Raw genomic sequence first — 12,301 nt, 5'->3', positions numbered from 1 at the left:
CATCCAGTTCTGGGACAGTTATTGCATCAAGGTGCTTCGGTGAACATTGCAGAAACGTATGAGCGAACAAAGCGCTGTGCTTTTGATTCCAAAATCCAAAGATGAAGAAAGGCTGTTATTTAGGTCACACAACACGACGGAAACAACTGCCCCGAGGTCCAAACGTGAGGTGTTGGATGTTGGCACGAGGGAGGCTTTGTTCTCGCGTCTTTGCTGATCCCCGTGCAGCGCAGAGCAAATGTCTGCCTGGGTTTCCGTTCATGCACAACACATGCACACGCAGCCCTGCCCCGTTGCTTGATATAAAATACGTTCCCAACAACTCACTTGCTCTGACAGAAAGACAGTTTGGCAAAGCGTGAGAAGGGGAAAACAATGAACTTAACTGCCATCGCATCTGGTGGTCATCGGAAGCTGCGGCTTTTGAGTGTGCGGCGTGGTGCTGAAGGGACAAAGGCTGATCGACTTCCCTCGTTGCTAGTGACATCTAGTGGGAAGTTACTCTCATGTGACGTTGCGTTGACTTGACGTCTCAAACAAGGGCCATGAAGATTTGTTCCCAGGACTGCTGTGGCTGACTTTGACCTCTCAACATCATAGGCCCCCCCTCCCAAGGTGTAAAGCGCCCGCTGGCCTTTCACAGAAAGGTTAGAGGTCAGGTTAGAGGCTACACGCAGCTCTCGGGTGTATCATCTTGTTCAGCATGCAGAGTAGACACTTGTCCCATGAACCCCTTTTCCATGTGGTTTCTTTACTCTGCCAACATGACACCCGTCACATGCAGCACGGCATGACGTTACGTTTTTTTCTTTACCAATCGCGACAGTTAAAACTAACCAGCTCATACTGCTGGTGTGTCCAGTCGACATAAAGCGGCCTCTGTTGCCTGTGCGCCATCTCTGCCGGACACCGTGTGACCTGGCTCACTGTATTGCATTACAGTCTTCCCATTTCCAGAGTTTAAGCTAGGGCAAAAGAGCCCTAAAATTAGCAGGGTAAGTGCCCCGTCTCCAACGCTGCCCAGCAGCAGTGACGTTAATTGCACTCTATTTATACAAGAGTGCAGGACTCTTAAAGATCGAGTTTCTGTTATGATTTATTTCTGTGCCGTCGAGTTTATGTGAGCAGTGGAAGGCCCATGTTTGGTTTGAAGAGCTGAATCAATTGTGAAATGATCATTTGTATTTATATTCTGCTCGTGTAACCCTTTGCATGCGCTTTCAAAATAAGTAAATACTTTAATTCTTGGCCACTGGCTGCGTCTTTTATGGAACTATTTCAACCCATTTCAATAGGTAACAAAAGTCTTATAACAATGTTGCCGTTGCAAAGAAAGATTTCCATTTTTTAGGTGGTGCCTACTTTTCGAATCAAAAACAATCCCAAGTACGGAGTAAGTACACAAACACACAATATGTTGCGATACTGAATTTTATTCAAGTATCCCCAACCCACTTTGCCCTTGAGTTATCATCGTTAAACAAATCAGCTGAGAAAGAGAAAGGCAGATAGTTTATAGCCCCAATGCAAGTGTGTCCATTTAGGATTTAGAGCCTCTCGGTGTGCTTTCAACTCGGTGGTGCTTAGCACAGACAGACAAATAAAACATTCATGATAACACAAGAGAAACCAAAGAGAAACTATTAATAGTAAGACTCAGGCGCAGGAATGGCCTTTCCATTTCTGTGTGACTGCATCCGAAGTTAAAGGGAAAATTCACCACAAAAGAGAATTGACACTTGATTAGGAACAGTTTGCTTGTTTCTTTCCGCACACACAGACACAATCCTGGGGCTCAGGCGCTGTCCTGCCCTTCACAACGTGCCCTCGTTCTGACGCGGCTTCTTTGGCCGAACTGGACATCTCAGTTGATGTTGGCGTGACCCAGAATAGACGGTACGTAGGCACACTTTAGGATCTAGTTATCATACTGTTCATCCCGACATTCTTGGCTCATCAATTCGGAAGCTATCAATTCATCGTCAACGAAGCAGCCCCAGCTTTGAGCTATCACCATGTAAATAAATTATCTTGTGTAAAATCTGTTTATGTAGTAAATCTTTGCTTGAACAAGTGGAATATCACAAACTGCATAGGTAATGTATGCGTTACCAGTGGTAACAGCTCTTTCTGCTCATCTTCTTAACGTGTGTGCGTCTCCACTTTACTTCGGCTTATAATTAGGAGGACAATTAGTTGCTTTTCATTTTGCCACTAGTGCAGTCTGTAACAGAACATGGTTCCCTGGCTGACATTTGGCTCAGCATCAAAGAAACATAACAGATGGTATACAGTAAGTCGGGTCAAACGATGCTTTCTTAAAGAATTAGCGAAACAACAAGTGAGCTTTCCATTACCTGGCTAGTTTGTTCAGATGCTTCCAGTAATACATACATACATACAGCTCAGCTACCGAACACACACACACACAAGCACCACCGTACTGCAAGTCTCCTTTTAACAGATAAAATGCATTAGAGTCCATCCCAAGGTGACGTCCCAACCAGCTTTAAATAGCAGCAGAAATCAACAATCAATTTTCTTAATGACTTAATGCTAATGTGGCGATAAGCGACCAGATCGAAAGGGCCAGAGATGTTAGCTGGGTGTGGTGAGCTCTGACATAAGGTCGGTAGGGCGAAGGCCACAATGAGACAAAGACGGGGAGAACGATGGGGGGGGGGGGGGGGGGTCGAGAAGAAGTGTTGTAGTGCGGGGGTGCCTCATCGGGGGACAGCGATGGGCGTCAGTGCAGTTCAATGAAAGCCTCCATCTCCTCCGATATAAGCCCCCTGTAGGGCAGTCTGTGCTTTTCAATGGCCCGCGCCGCCAGGCACTGAAGGGTGACATGGTTCAGCGGGCAGAGGGCCGGGTGCCCGCTGCTCTGCTCGTCCAGCAGCTCGTAGGCCGTCTTCCTCTGCGCATTTGTGGCGTCGAAGTGAGCGCCGGCCTTCATGAGCAGCGCCATGATCTCCGGGCAACCGTTGTTGCTGGCGATGTGCAGCGGCGTATTGTTCTCGCCGTCGCGCGAGTCCACGTCCGCGCCGCACTCCAGGAGCAGCGCCGCCACCGCCTGGGAGGGGAAGCGGCCGACGGGGTAGCGGCCGACGGACGTGGTCTCCTTGTCGACGGCCATGTGGAGCGGAGTGAAGCCGCCGCGACCTCGAGGGTTCAGCTTCAGCAGGCGGTACACTGTGTGCTTCTTCTGATGCTCCTGCTCGGGGCTGCACTCCAGCTTCTCCAGGAGAAAGATGAGGTGAAGGATGATGGAGAGCGCCTTGGTGAACTGAGGAGCCTCGGGGGGGTTGTCCTTCTGCGCCACGGCTCTCTCGACCTCCCTCACACTCTTCCCCAGCACGGTCATCAGATCGTGGAAGGTGACGCGGGTCGACAGGGTGCCTTTGGCCCGGTCTTGAAGAACAAAAGAGAAGAGCTCTGCAAAAGACAGGAAACTGGAGGCCGTCATGGGGCTGAGAGGGTCCAGGTTGCTCTGCTGCATGTCTAAAGCATATTTCCAAAGGCTGATGCAGCGTTCAAAGTTGCCCGAGTCCGCATACACGGCTCCCCTGTAACGGATGTAATAAGAGGTGTCTGGGTGCGATGGCCCCAGGATGCGCTCTCGAACCAGCAACGCCTGCATCCTCATTTCATCAGGGTCTGTGATCAAAGCCTCCAGCTCCTCTGCAGTGCTCACCTCTTGTGCACAGCCATAGGCCAGGACCGGGGGGCCTGGTGGAGGCTTGCCCAGGGAGCCCGCTTTGTCCCCAGGTTGCCTCAGCTCCATCGCTCTCCTCCAGTACCTCATGGCCCCCAGCAGATCCCGCTTCTTGTCCACAAAAGTGGCCCCGAGCAGTTCGAGGGCATCGACGCGGTCCTCTCTGGAGGTGCGAGGCTGATGGGCGAGGTACTCCACGATGTTGGTGTGCCCCGTGACACTGGCCGCCAGGAGCGGGGTCATCCCGTAGCCGTCTCTCTCCATGCGGGCGTTGCACTTGAGCAGCATCTTCATGATGTCCAGGCTGCCCGACTCGGCGCAGTCGTGCAGGGCGGTGTTTCCCTTCACGCTCTTGCGGTTGACGTCGGCGCCGCGGTCCAGGAGGAACTTGGCGATCTCCTTTTGGCCCTTGTAACAGGAGATCATGAGGCAGGTGTGACCGTGGCGGTTGGCCACCTCCATGTCGGCTCTGTGCTCCACCAGGTAGCGGACGATCTCCAGGTGGCCGTCGAAGCAGGCGGCTCGCAGCGGCGTGGAGTTGGTGAGCGTCGCGTTGTTCACCGAGGCGCCCCGCTTCAGGAGGGTCTTCACCACCGGGAGGTGACCGGCGGCCGAGGCTGCCCACAGCGGCGGAGCCCCCTCGATGGTCTCGCCGTCAAAGTTGACCGCGCCGCCGAGTTCGACGTTAGCTCTGCAATGTTCGAGGAGGTAGTCTACGACCTCCAGGTGTCCGTACCGAGAAGCTACCAGGAGAGGGGTGCCTCCCTGCGTTTTCTCCTCGGCTAAAGCCTCCAGCTCCTCTGGACTTTTGTTGCTCAGCAACTTCTGTATAAGTTTCAGCTTACCATCTCTGGCCGCGTTGAAAACCGCCGTCGGTATATCCATTTTACAAACTATGTGCTGCCGCGCGGGGCACCGGCCCCATAACCACTCGTTTCTGGAGAAATGTGTTTTAAAAAGTAGGGAGCTGACATCTTAGTTTGGACACGGCTTCTAGCTTGCATCTTTCTGCCATTTTGAGGGTGCTGTCAAGATGGCGTTTGTGTTGTTTGACAGGTCTATGTTTACTATTGTAGCGGTGCATTGTGGGAGGTGTAGTTTCAATGGAACGCCTCCTGGTTAGCAGCATGTGGTTCTACAGCTTAAATAAAACTGCATTTCCCTTCCAGCAGGCGATTTGTCGGCCCTACCAGCTGACGGGTTCGTTTGTTATGGTTTTTTCGGAGCACCTCTGACAGAGAGCCGGCTGATGAGCGATTCACAAACCAAATGCACCATGAGTCAGTGCTACGTGGAAGTGGTAGGTTGATTCCCATCACCATGGTTACACTTTAGGCCTCTGCAGTCATGTCACATTAACAGAATGCACTACTCCTACACTGTATCCTGTGTTTGTAGCATTGTGCTTTTGCAACCAACAATATGTAAATAATTATTTTTCCTTGACAATACAGTGCAACTCAAATAGCACCCAGATAAATATATTTATCTTAGCGTTGTTAAAAAGGGAACAAGATACATATATCAAATATACATCAAAATAGTCAGTATCTGTGGAATAAAGCTGGAAGCATTCAGTACACGACTGACCTGAAGGACTTGAAGAGTGTGGGACAAAATCACATTACTCATGCAAAACCCATGGCAGAGTATCGATTTAATATTGACCGACACCATGCTGTGCAAGAGCACTGGACTGTGGAATGTTGATGTTGGCTTTTACATCAGCATCTCCCCAAAGTTTAAAAAAAGAATCCACTTACTTTTGCAGTGAATGCAGTGTGGCATATATCACAGCTGTTGCTGAGCATTGAGCAGTGTAGTAAGATTAGACCATCCTATGAACTTATTCATTATGTTCACTTCTTTGGGTTTGAAAACTGAGGTAATGGCACGACACCTCTACTTGCTGAAAGCATCACAAAGATCAGGGTTGCAGTCATTTTTCAATGTTGTTTTTTTGGAAACGTAAATCGTTCGTGAACAAATTTACAATTTGTGTGATGTTTGTTTCTTATAATATAGTGTGTATTCTTAAAGTAATAAACACAATGTAACAGTGGTTGTGTACAAAAGAACATTGAACAAAAGAATCAATTGTTACATTGCTGGTAGGCTAATAGTGTGATGACATCAGCATGATTGATTAGTGAATGTGAAAGGGCCGTCTGTGTTGCATCTCAAGTATAAATTTAGCAAAGCTGCTTTGTCATTTTAATATGTGGTATTATGAAGGTCACATAGTAAGAAGCCCAGTGTATTTAATGATTTTTAATTCAATCTGTTTCCCACAGACTGTCAGCAGATTTGGATTTTAAAACAGGCTTAATTTTGATTGTTGCATAGAATTTCAAATCACTCAAAAGAGCGCAAAGACAAACAGACAAAACATAAAGTTCATGTGAAATAATGAAAACTGTTCTAACTTTGGCAAACGTCCTGTCTTCGTGTAGGAATCCATTATTAATTATTAATAGTAAGATAATGTTCGAGAAAATACGGTATATTTTTAGACTTTAATTACATACAAATAAAGGTGTTCCAAGGCTGATGTTCTGCCTATTTCACTCAAACGTTTTTCTCAAAAGGAAACAATATTTACTTTAATTTTACTTTGCTTCCACCAGTTTAAGCTATTTGTTTTTTTCATCCCTAAGTCTGTGGCCAAAACCTTTTAGTTTAATCTCACAGTGAGTGTGTCACACACAGATGCTCGTTATTACTTATTTCAGGGCTTTATACGCAAAGTGGAGCTGGATGAGAAATAAACTGATTCTTGTCAGAGCCTTTACATTTTTTAATGTAATGTATTTGTCTTTCCTTTTCAGAGTTAGAGGTGCTCCTGTACACTCGTTGACAGGCAAAAAAAGTCATTGGTTAATTAAACGTGGCCAAAATTGATCGTTTGAATTTGACTATATAGCTGTAGGGCACTTTGATGCGTCAATCTGATGTGTCACCAGTAGAGGAGGTAAGACCCACACTGGGCTTTGGCTTTTAATTTCTCTGTGGTACCAACGCTGCATGCCCAACAGATGTTTTAGTGTAAAAGGTATGTGTGTTTCCATTTATCAACCCAGGTATTACATCAACCAAAATCAATTACAGTATCAGTCGAAGGTTTGGATACACCTTCTTATTAAATTGAATGAGAAAGTGTGTCCAAACATTTGACTTCTACATACCTAGAGCAGAAGAGCGCGTGCCAGCTTATTACCCATATGAATCTCACCGGAGGACAGCCGGAAGAAGAAACATGTTTTTCAAAATTAAACAGGGACTTTGAATGCACAGAGAGACAATATTGCATCCTGAGATCCAGTATTAGAAGCCTGAGAAATGACACCCAGCTTCTTTCTCAGAGGCCCCCGAACTTAATTGCAAAAATGGAAAGCTTGAAGTAGCCATGCAGGGTTTACAATCATAGGGCTTGCTCTTGATACCGTTGAATTATTAGAGTTTAGAGAAAAATCTGTAGGGTAAAATAAAGCAGTGAGAGTTTAGCATTTTTATTCATACATTCAAAAGCGTGTCACACAATGGTCATATTAACGTTACATCGACAATTCAAATATAATTTCCGAATATGAAATATTTCAAGTACACAGAGGCATTATTATTTTCCACAGGAGCGTGCAAAACCAACATGTGATATTACTGCATTATTTCCAATACTACAGCTCCAGTTTTAACAAGATCCTCATTGCATTACGGCTGGAATGATTGTGAGCCACAGCACAATGCTCACGAGAGAAGGCAACATCTTTTCTCTCGACACTCAATACACAAACAACAGCTCAACTATTCACATTGCAAAAACACTGGTAAGGATGTAAACAATGGTGATTTCAACTCATTTAACCTCGCCAGCCTGATCGCAACTTGATAGTTGAACTTTTAATTCTACAGAGGCTTCCACAGAGATGTATTTACATCCATTGATTTAAATAACATAATGTGCAAAACACAACTGCCTTGTCATCAGCATTCTTTGATCTGCCCAGTATTTATCCGACCTCTTCTGTTGGACGTGATAGGTGGAGAAGAAGGGGCTCTCCGAGACGTGGAGTCTTGACAGGGCCTCCCTAGAGGTCTGCGAGCAGCTCACTGAGCAGCACCTCCCTTTCCCCTAGAAGCACGTTTCTCCTCAGGCTGGTTCCTTTGTTCACCACCTTGATCTTCAAGGCCAGACTCTTCACTTGGGTCTGGGGCAGCGCATCAAAAAAAAAGTCTTCGTTGAATACCGGATTCCTGCTGTTCTTGATGATGGTGCTCCTCTGTTTCTGCTGCTTGCCAGGGTTGAGGTAGAGTGCCACGCAACAGTTGATGCTTTTAATGTCAGTCTGCTTGTCGTAGAGGGCCTCGGCCGTGAGCAAGCGCACCCTCAGCCGAGCCGCCTCTGGGTCGTAGTGGGTGCTCAGCCGCATGGTGCCCCCCTTGTGGAGGTTGATGGTGTGCTCTCGCTGCTGGAGGTCTGACGCTGTTCCCCTGGAGCCACTGCCCTTACATCCGCGAAAGGCCGGGGAGCGAGGGCAGCGCATGTGGCGCCGCTGCATGTTGGGGCTGTTGTCTGCCGAGCTGCACTCGTCAGTGGAGACGGAGCTGTGGCGTGCCAGGGAGCGCTTGGCACGGGACATCTTGAGGCGGGAGGAGAGAGAACACACAGAAGAACGCCTCAAGGTGATTTCAACGAGAACAAAATGTTTTTAGCAGCCACTGACATTCACACAAAACGGTGCTCACCTTGGCATGTGTCTCCTGGGTAATGGAGCGTAAGAGGGAGGCCGAGCGGGACAGCAGAGGGGAGGTAAAGGGGGACGATTCCGCAGAGGAGCAGGTATCGCTCTCTCCACCACTGAAATAGCGGTACGGGTTGGGGTCAGCCGGGGCCAGGAGAGTCCCCCCCTGGGAGCGCCTCTGGGAGTTTGGGGAGGTGAGAGGGCTGCCCGGGTCGCTGTGGAACAGGCTCTCCTTGCGGCGGGTGTGAGGAGACTCCACCAGGGTGGAAAAGCCATATGAAGTCTGAGCCTTGGGGACATAAGGCAGAGACATTGCACTCTGTGACTGGGGGTCAGCATTAGTGTTGACACGGGCCCTGTCCGCGGACCCGGCACCCGGCTCGTCGGCGCTCTCTATTTGGATGATGTGCCGGTTGGCTGACTTCTTGAGATTGCGCGTGTCCCCCCCCAGGCGCGAGAACAGGCGGGGGCTGCAGGGGTTCTTGCTGCTCCGAGCCCTGGGGCTCTGGCTGCAGATGGCGTGGTCGGAAACAGAGGGTCGCAAGGCCGATAAGTGCTGAGGCTCCGGTGTTAGAGACTCTTCTGGCGGGCAGCAGATGAGCTTGGGGGGGATAAAGAAATCAGGGATCTTTTGTGGAGTGAGGACGTTGGCATAAACAGAGACAGGAATGGCCTCTATGGTCCGGGGGGTCCGGGAATGTGTTCCGCTGTTCTCCACAGAGCTACGGAGCTTCTCCAGCAGCCACATGTCTACTCAGGCACTTCAGCTCACGCTTCCCTCTGTTAAACAGAAAGTTGATGCATACAGAGGTGAACGCACATCCACCAGTAACAGCAGAAGTATCCATTTTTGGTGATGTTAATTAGTATTAATGTCGATGTCGTAAATGCTTTTGTCCTGACATCCTAATCTGTGTCTTTAATTTACACTTTTATTTGAAAAAAGCTTTTGAACAATGCAGCAATTTAGTTAAGGAAAGGAAATAAGAGTTAAGCATTTAAGAAGTAAGCATTCATGTCACAATTGATTCATCCAGATCGTCTAACTCATTAGAGATCTTTAATTAAATGTGAAATCAATGTGTAATAATGGGTATAATCTCCTCGAAAGATATAGGCTACACGAATGGTAATTTTTTTTTCTCGTCTCAAGCTAATTATACCCTTTAAAAAAAAATCAAACTATCATTATTTTCCACTTCAAAATCACTTCATGTTGTCGGATATTCATTTGCGCAATGATAGACATTGAAGTAATGTGCCACAGCAAATATGGAAAAACAACTTTTTAAAAATCTAAATAGCCTTGATTACACCCGTCACGTCTTTCATCCAACGTACAATGCACCGACCTGTTGATTGTAGATCTCTGGTCCTTCGAAAAACGGATCTCCGGCTGCGCCGTCTCCTGCCACCTCTCCAAGCGCTCTGTGCGTAAAAGGTATTTTCCCGTTAGTTGAAGTGTGATCCAAAACGCGTGCCAGCGTTAAAAGGCTGCGAAAGCGGGCACTCTCGCTTTATATGACGGGGGTCTCTGACTTCTGAGCCAATGAGAAGGTGGTGAAAGCTCGCCATGATTTCTACCATAAAACTATTCCCAGCCCCGGGTGAAAACTCCTTCAAAGACTGTTCGCTCCAACCACACTCAAAGGGCAGCATATGATCTGCTTTTCATGAATCACGCCTCTGAGATTTAACGAACAGAGCGGCACGGTGATTTTAATTGGTGTCCACGTGACATCTGGTCTCTCATGTATTGTTGTTATCGCCCTATAAGGTGCAGCGAACAGACGGGCATTTCCCTTTGGCAAACTGATAATCGTGAGAGAAGAAGCTTTGGTTTGCAGTAAGAGGGTCGTGCAGCTATAGGAAGTGGACAAAGTAAAGAGACTGCACATGTTTTAAGCATGTGAAATCTGTGAGTTGCCATTGTGCCTCTGTTTTAAAACGGGTCCATGCTGCACTTCACTCACAGCTCCCAACTCTCCCAAATAAGCCTCGAAATCATTTCAGCTTTACGGAATTGGATCATCATGCCTGCTACACTTGCTTCCAGTTTGCTCAGCGATTGTTTCCCAGACTTGGACACAAGTCACAGCCTGTGACAACACTGCTCAGCGGAGGAAAGCAGCATCTATGTGAGATGTGCTTTTGTCTCCCGTGTGCCGACACAGATCGTCAACTAATGTTTGTGGAAGATGATCCACAGATAATGAACAGTCTGATATTTGATAATGGATTAACTGTCTTGTCGTTTTTTTCAAATGAAATCACATTTTATCGTCCCAACCTGTTAAATGTGGACATTAATGTGCTTTTCTTTCTCTTATGTGACAAACATAATATCTGTGTTTTGCATTGTTGACCATCTGGAGCCCACAGGATGTTTTAAGATTATTCAGACCAAATAACGAATTGATTTTAATATGCTTTAAAATAATCTTAAAATGAATTGAGAATGAAAATGTTACTTGATTTGCTGTCATTAACCCAGGACCATTTCCTCTTTTAGTCTGTATTTTATGGTACAATAGTTGTTTGGCAGCACTTTAGTTTAACCTGTTCAGCACTCATATTTAAACATGTAGTGACAAATAGAACAGAACAAACTGCTAAATGACATAATCGGACTGCTGGGAAGATAAAACAAAGCTTGATACCACAATGGAAATCCCACATTTGCATCCCTAAAATCATCAGTTTTGTTCATTTGAGTGCAAAGTAAGCTCAAAAAGATTCCTAATATTGCACAAGGACATTCAACCCGAGCAAATGAAAAGTTCTACGGACTGGTGAATCGTCTTTGTTTGCTGTCTGGAACGGTTTCTGTTTCGGAGAAAGCCAAAGAATTCAACCCACATTGTCTTTTACCAGGTGTTAAACGTGGAGGTGGCTCCGTCATGGCATGAGCAGCCATCTCGTAGGAGTCGTTTGGACCAGTCAATATTCTGCTGCAGGTTTCTAGAAACAACCCACCGATGCGAGGCCATATTACACCACGAGTTGTGCCGCGCTGCGACACTTGTCCCTCTAATATCTAATTTGTTAGAGTTGGATGTGCTTGACTGGATGCACACAAGCTCTGTGTGAGCATGCTCTCTGTGACCTGTGTGGGTTTACGGACGACCTGAATCACTCCTTATTTGGGCCAAAGATTTTTTTCAGACATTTGGTGTCTCTCATACTCTGTTTTTGTCTTTTTATGAAATAGTAAACAAACAGATTTGCACAAAAAGCAATGTGTTGTGTACATTCCTTTCTAATGAGAAGAACAATTATTGAGGAGGTTGGTTTAAAGTCTCCTTTACTGTAATGTATTTATATTTGCAATGCAATTTATATTATACAGTATACTGTATGTACTGGAGAAACCTGTGCCAATTCACTCAAGTGGTACACCCAACCATTAATTGACTTTGACAGGCTGAAATGCAGGTTTATGAGCATGAAAGAGTCATTATGGCCAATGGTTTTCAACAACCACCTACAAAAACGTTTTGAATACTTATGTGAATCACATTAGTTCATGCTATTTCTCTGGGAAAAGCGACCATTTATAGATTAGTGATGAGTCATTAGATAAGCGCATCGGGGGCAGGATTCATCCACGGGTCTAGCCACTATTTGGACATTAGACCAGTCAAGTATTTACTGATTCCACAGATAAATATGTACCTCTAATGCCCCCAAACATACACTAATTAACTATTTCATCACAAAACATCTACAGCCAGTAGCCACCTGAGGCTGTAATGCATATGACACACCGTAGATGCACGTATGAAGGAAAAGGGAACCGAACACAAGTGAGAAAACGCGGTTTTCAGGAAATAACCACCTTTTAGAA

General features: G+C 46.5%; 2 protein-coding genes across 3 annotated transcripts; both read right to left on the bottom strand.

The window, feature by feature from the left end:
- Positions 1-1,413: 1,413 nt before the first annotated feature.
- On the bottom strand, positions 1,414-4,729 carry fem1a (fem-1 homolog a). Its single transcript, XM_037458793.2, has one exon. It carries the CDS (start codon positions 4,598-4,600, stop codon positions 2,747-2,749), a length of 1,854 nt encoding a protein of 617 aa, XP_037314690.1. The 5' UTR covers positions 4,601-4,729; the 3' UTR covers positions 1,414-2,746.
- A 2,824-nt stretch (positions 4,730-7,553) lies between these two features.
- On the bottom strand, positions 7,554-9,938 carry LOC119209436 (C2 calcium-dependent domain-containing protein 4C-like). Of its 2 annotated transcripts, none has more exons than XM_037458794.2 (3): positions 9,807-9,938; positions 8,459-9,234; positions 7,554-8,352 (listed from the first exon to the last, which is right to left on the bottom strand). In XM_037458794.2, the coding sequence occupies exons 2-3, from the start codon at positions 9,200-9,202 to the stop codon at positions 7,801-7,803; spliced, it is 1,296 nt and encodes a 431-aa protein (XP_037314691.2). In that variant the 5' UTR covers positions 9,203-9,234; positions 9,807-9,938; the 3' UTR covers positions 7,554-7,800. The 2 variants fall into 2 exon arrangements, with proteins under 2 accessions (XP_037314691.2, XP_037314692.2); XM_037458795.2 differs by having other exon boundaries at positions 9,796-9,929.
- Positions 9,939-12,301: the final 2,363 nt, after the last annotated feature.

This window comes from Pungitius pungitius, chromosome 15, assembly GCF_949316345.1.
Source record: "Pungitius pungitius chromosome 15, fPunPun2.1, whole genome shotgun sequence".
Lineage (NCBI taxonomy): Eukaryota > Metazoa > Chordata > Actinopteri > Perciformes > Gasterosteidae > Pungitius > Pungitius pungitius.
The sequence above is the reverse complement of the archived record's forward strand: the minus strand, read 5'-3'. Positions and strand labels throughout refer to the sequence as shown.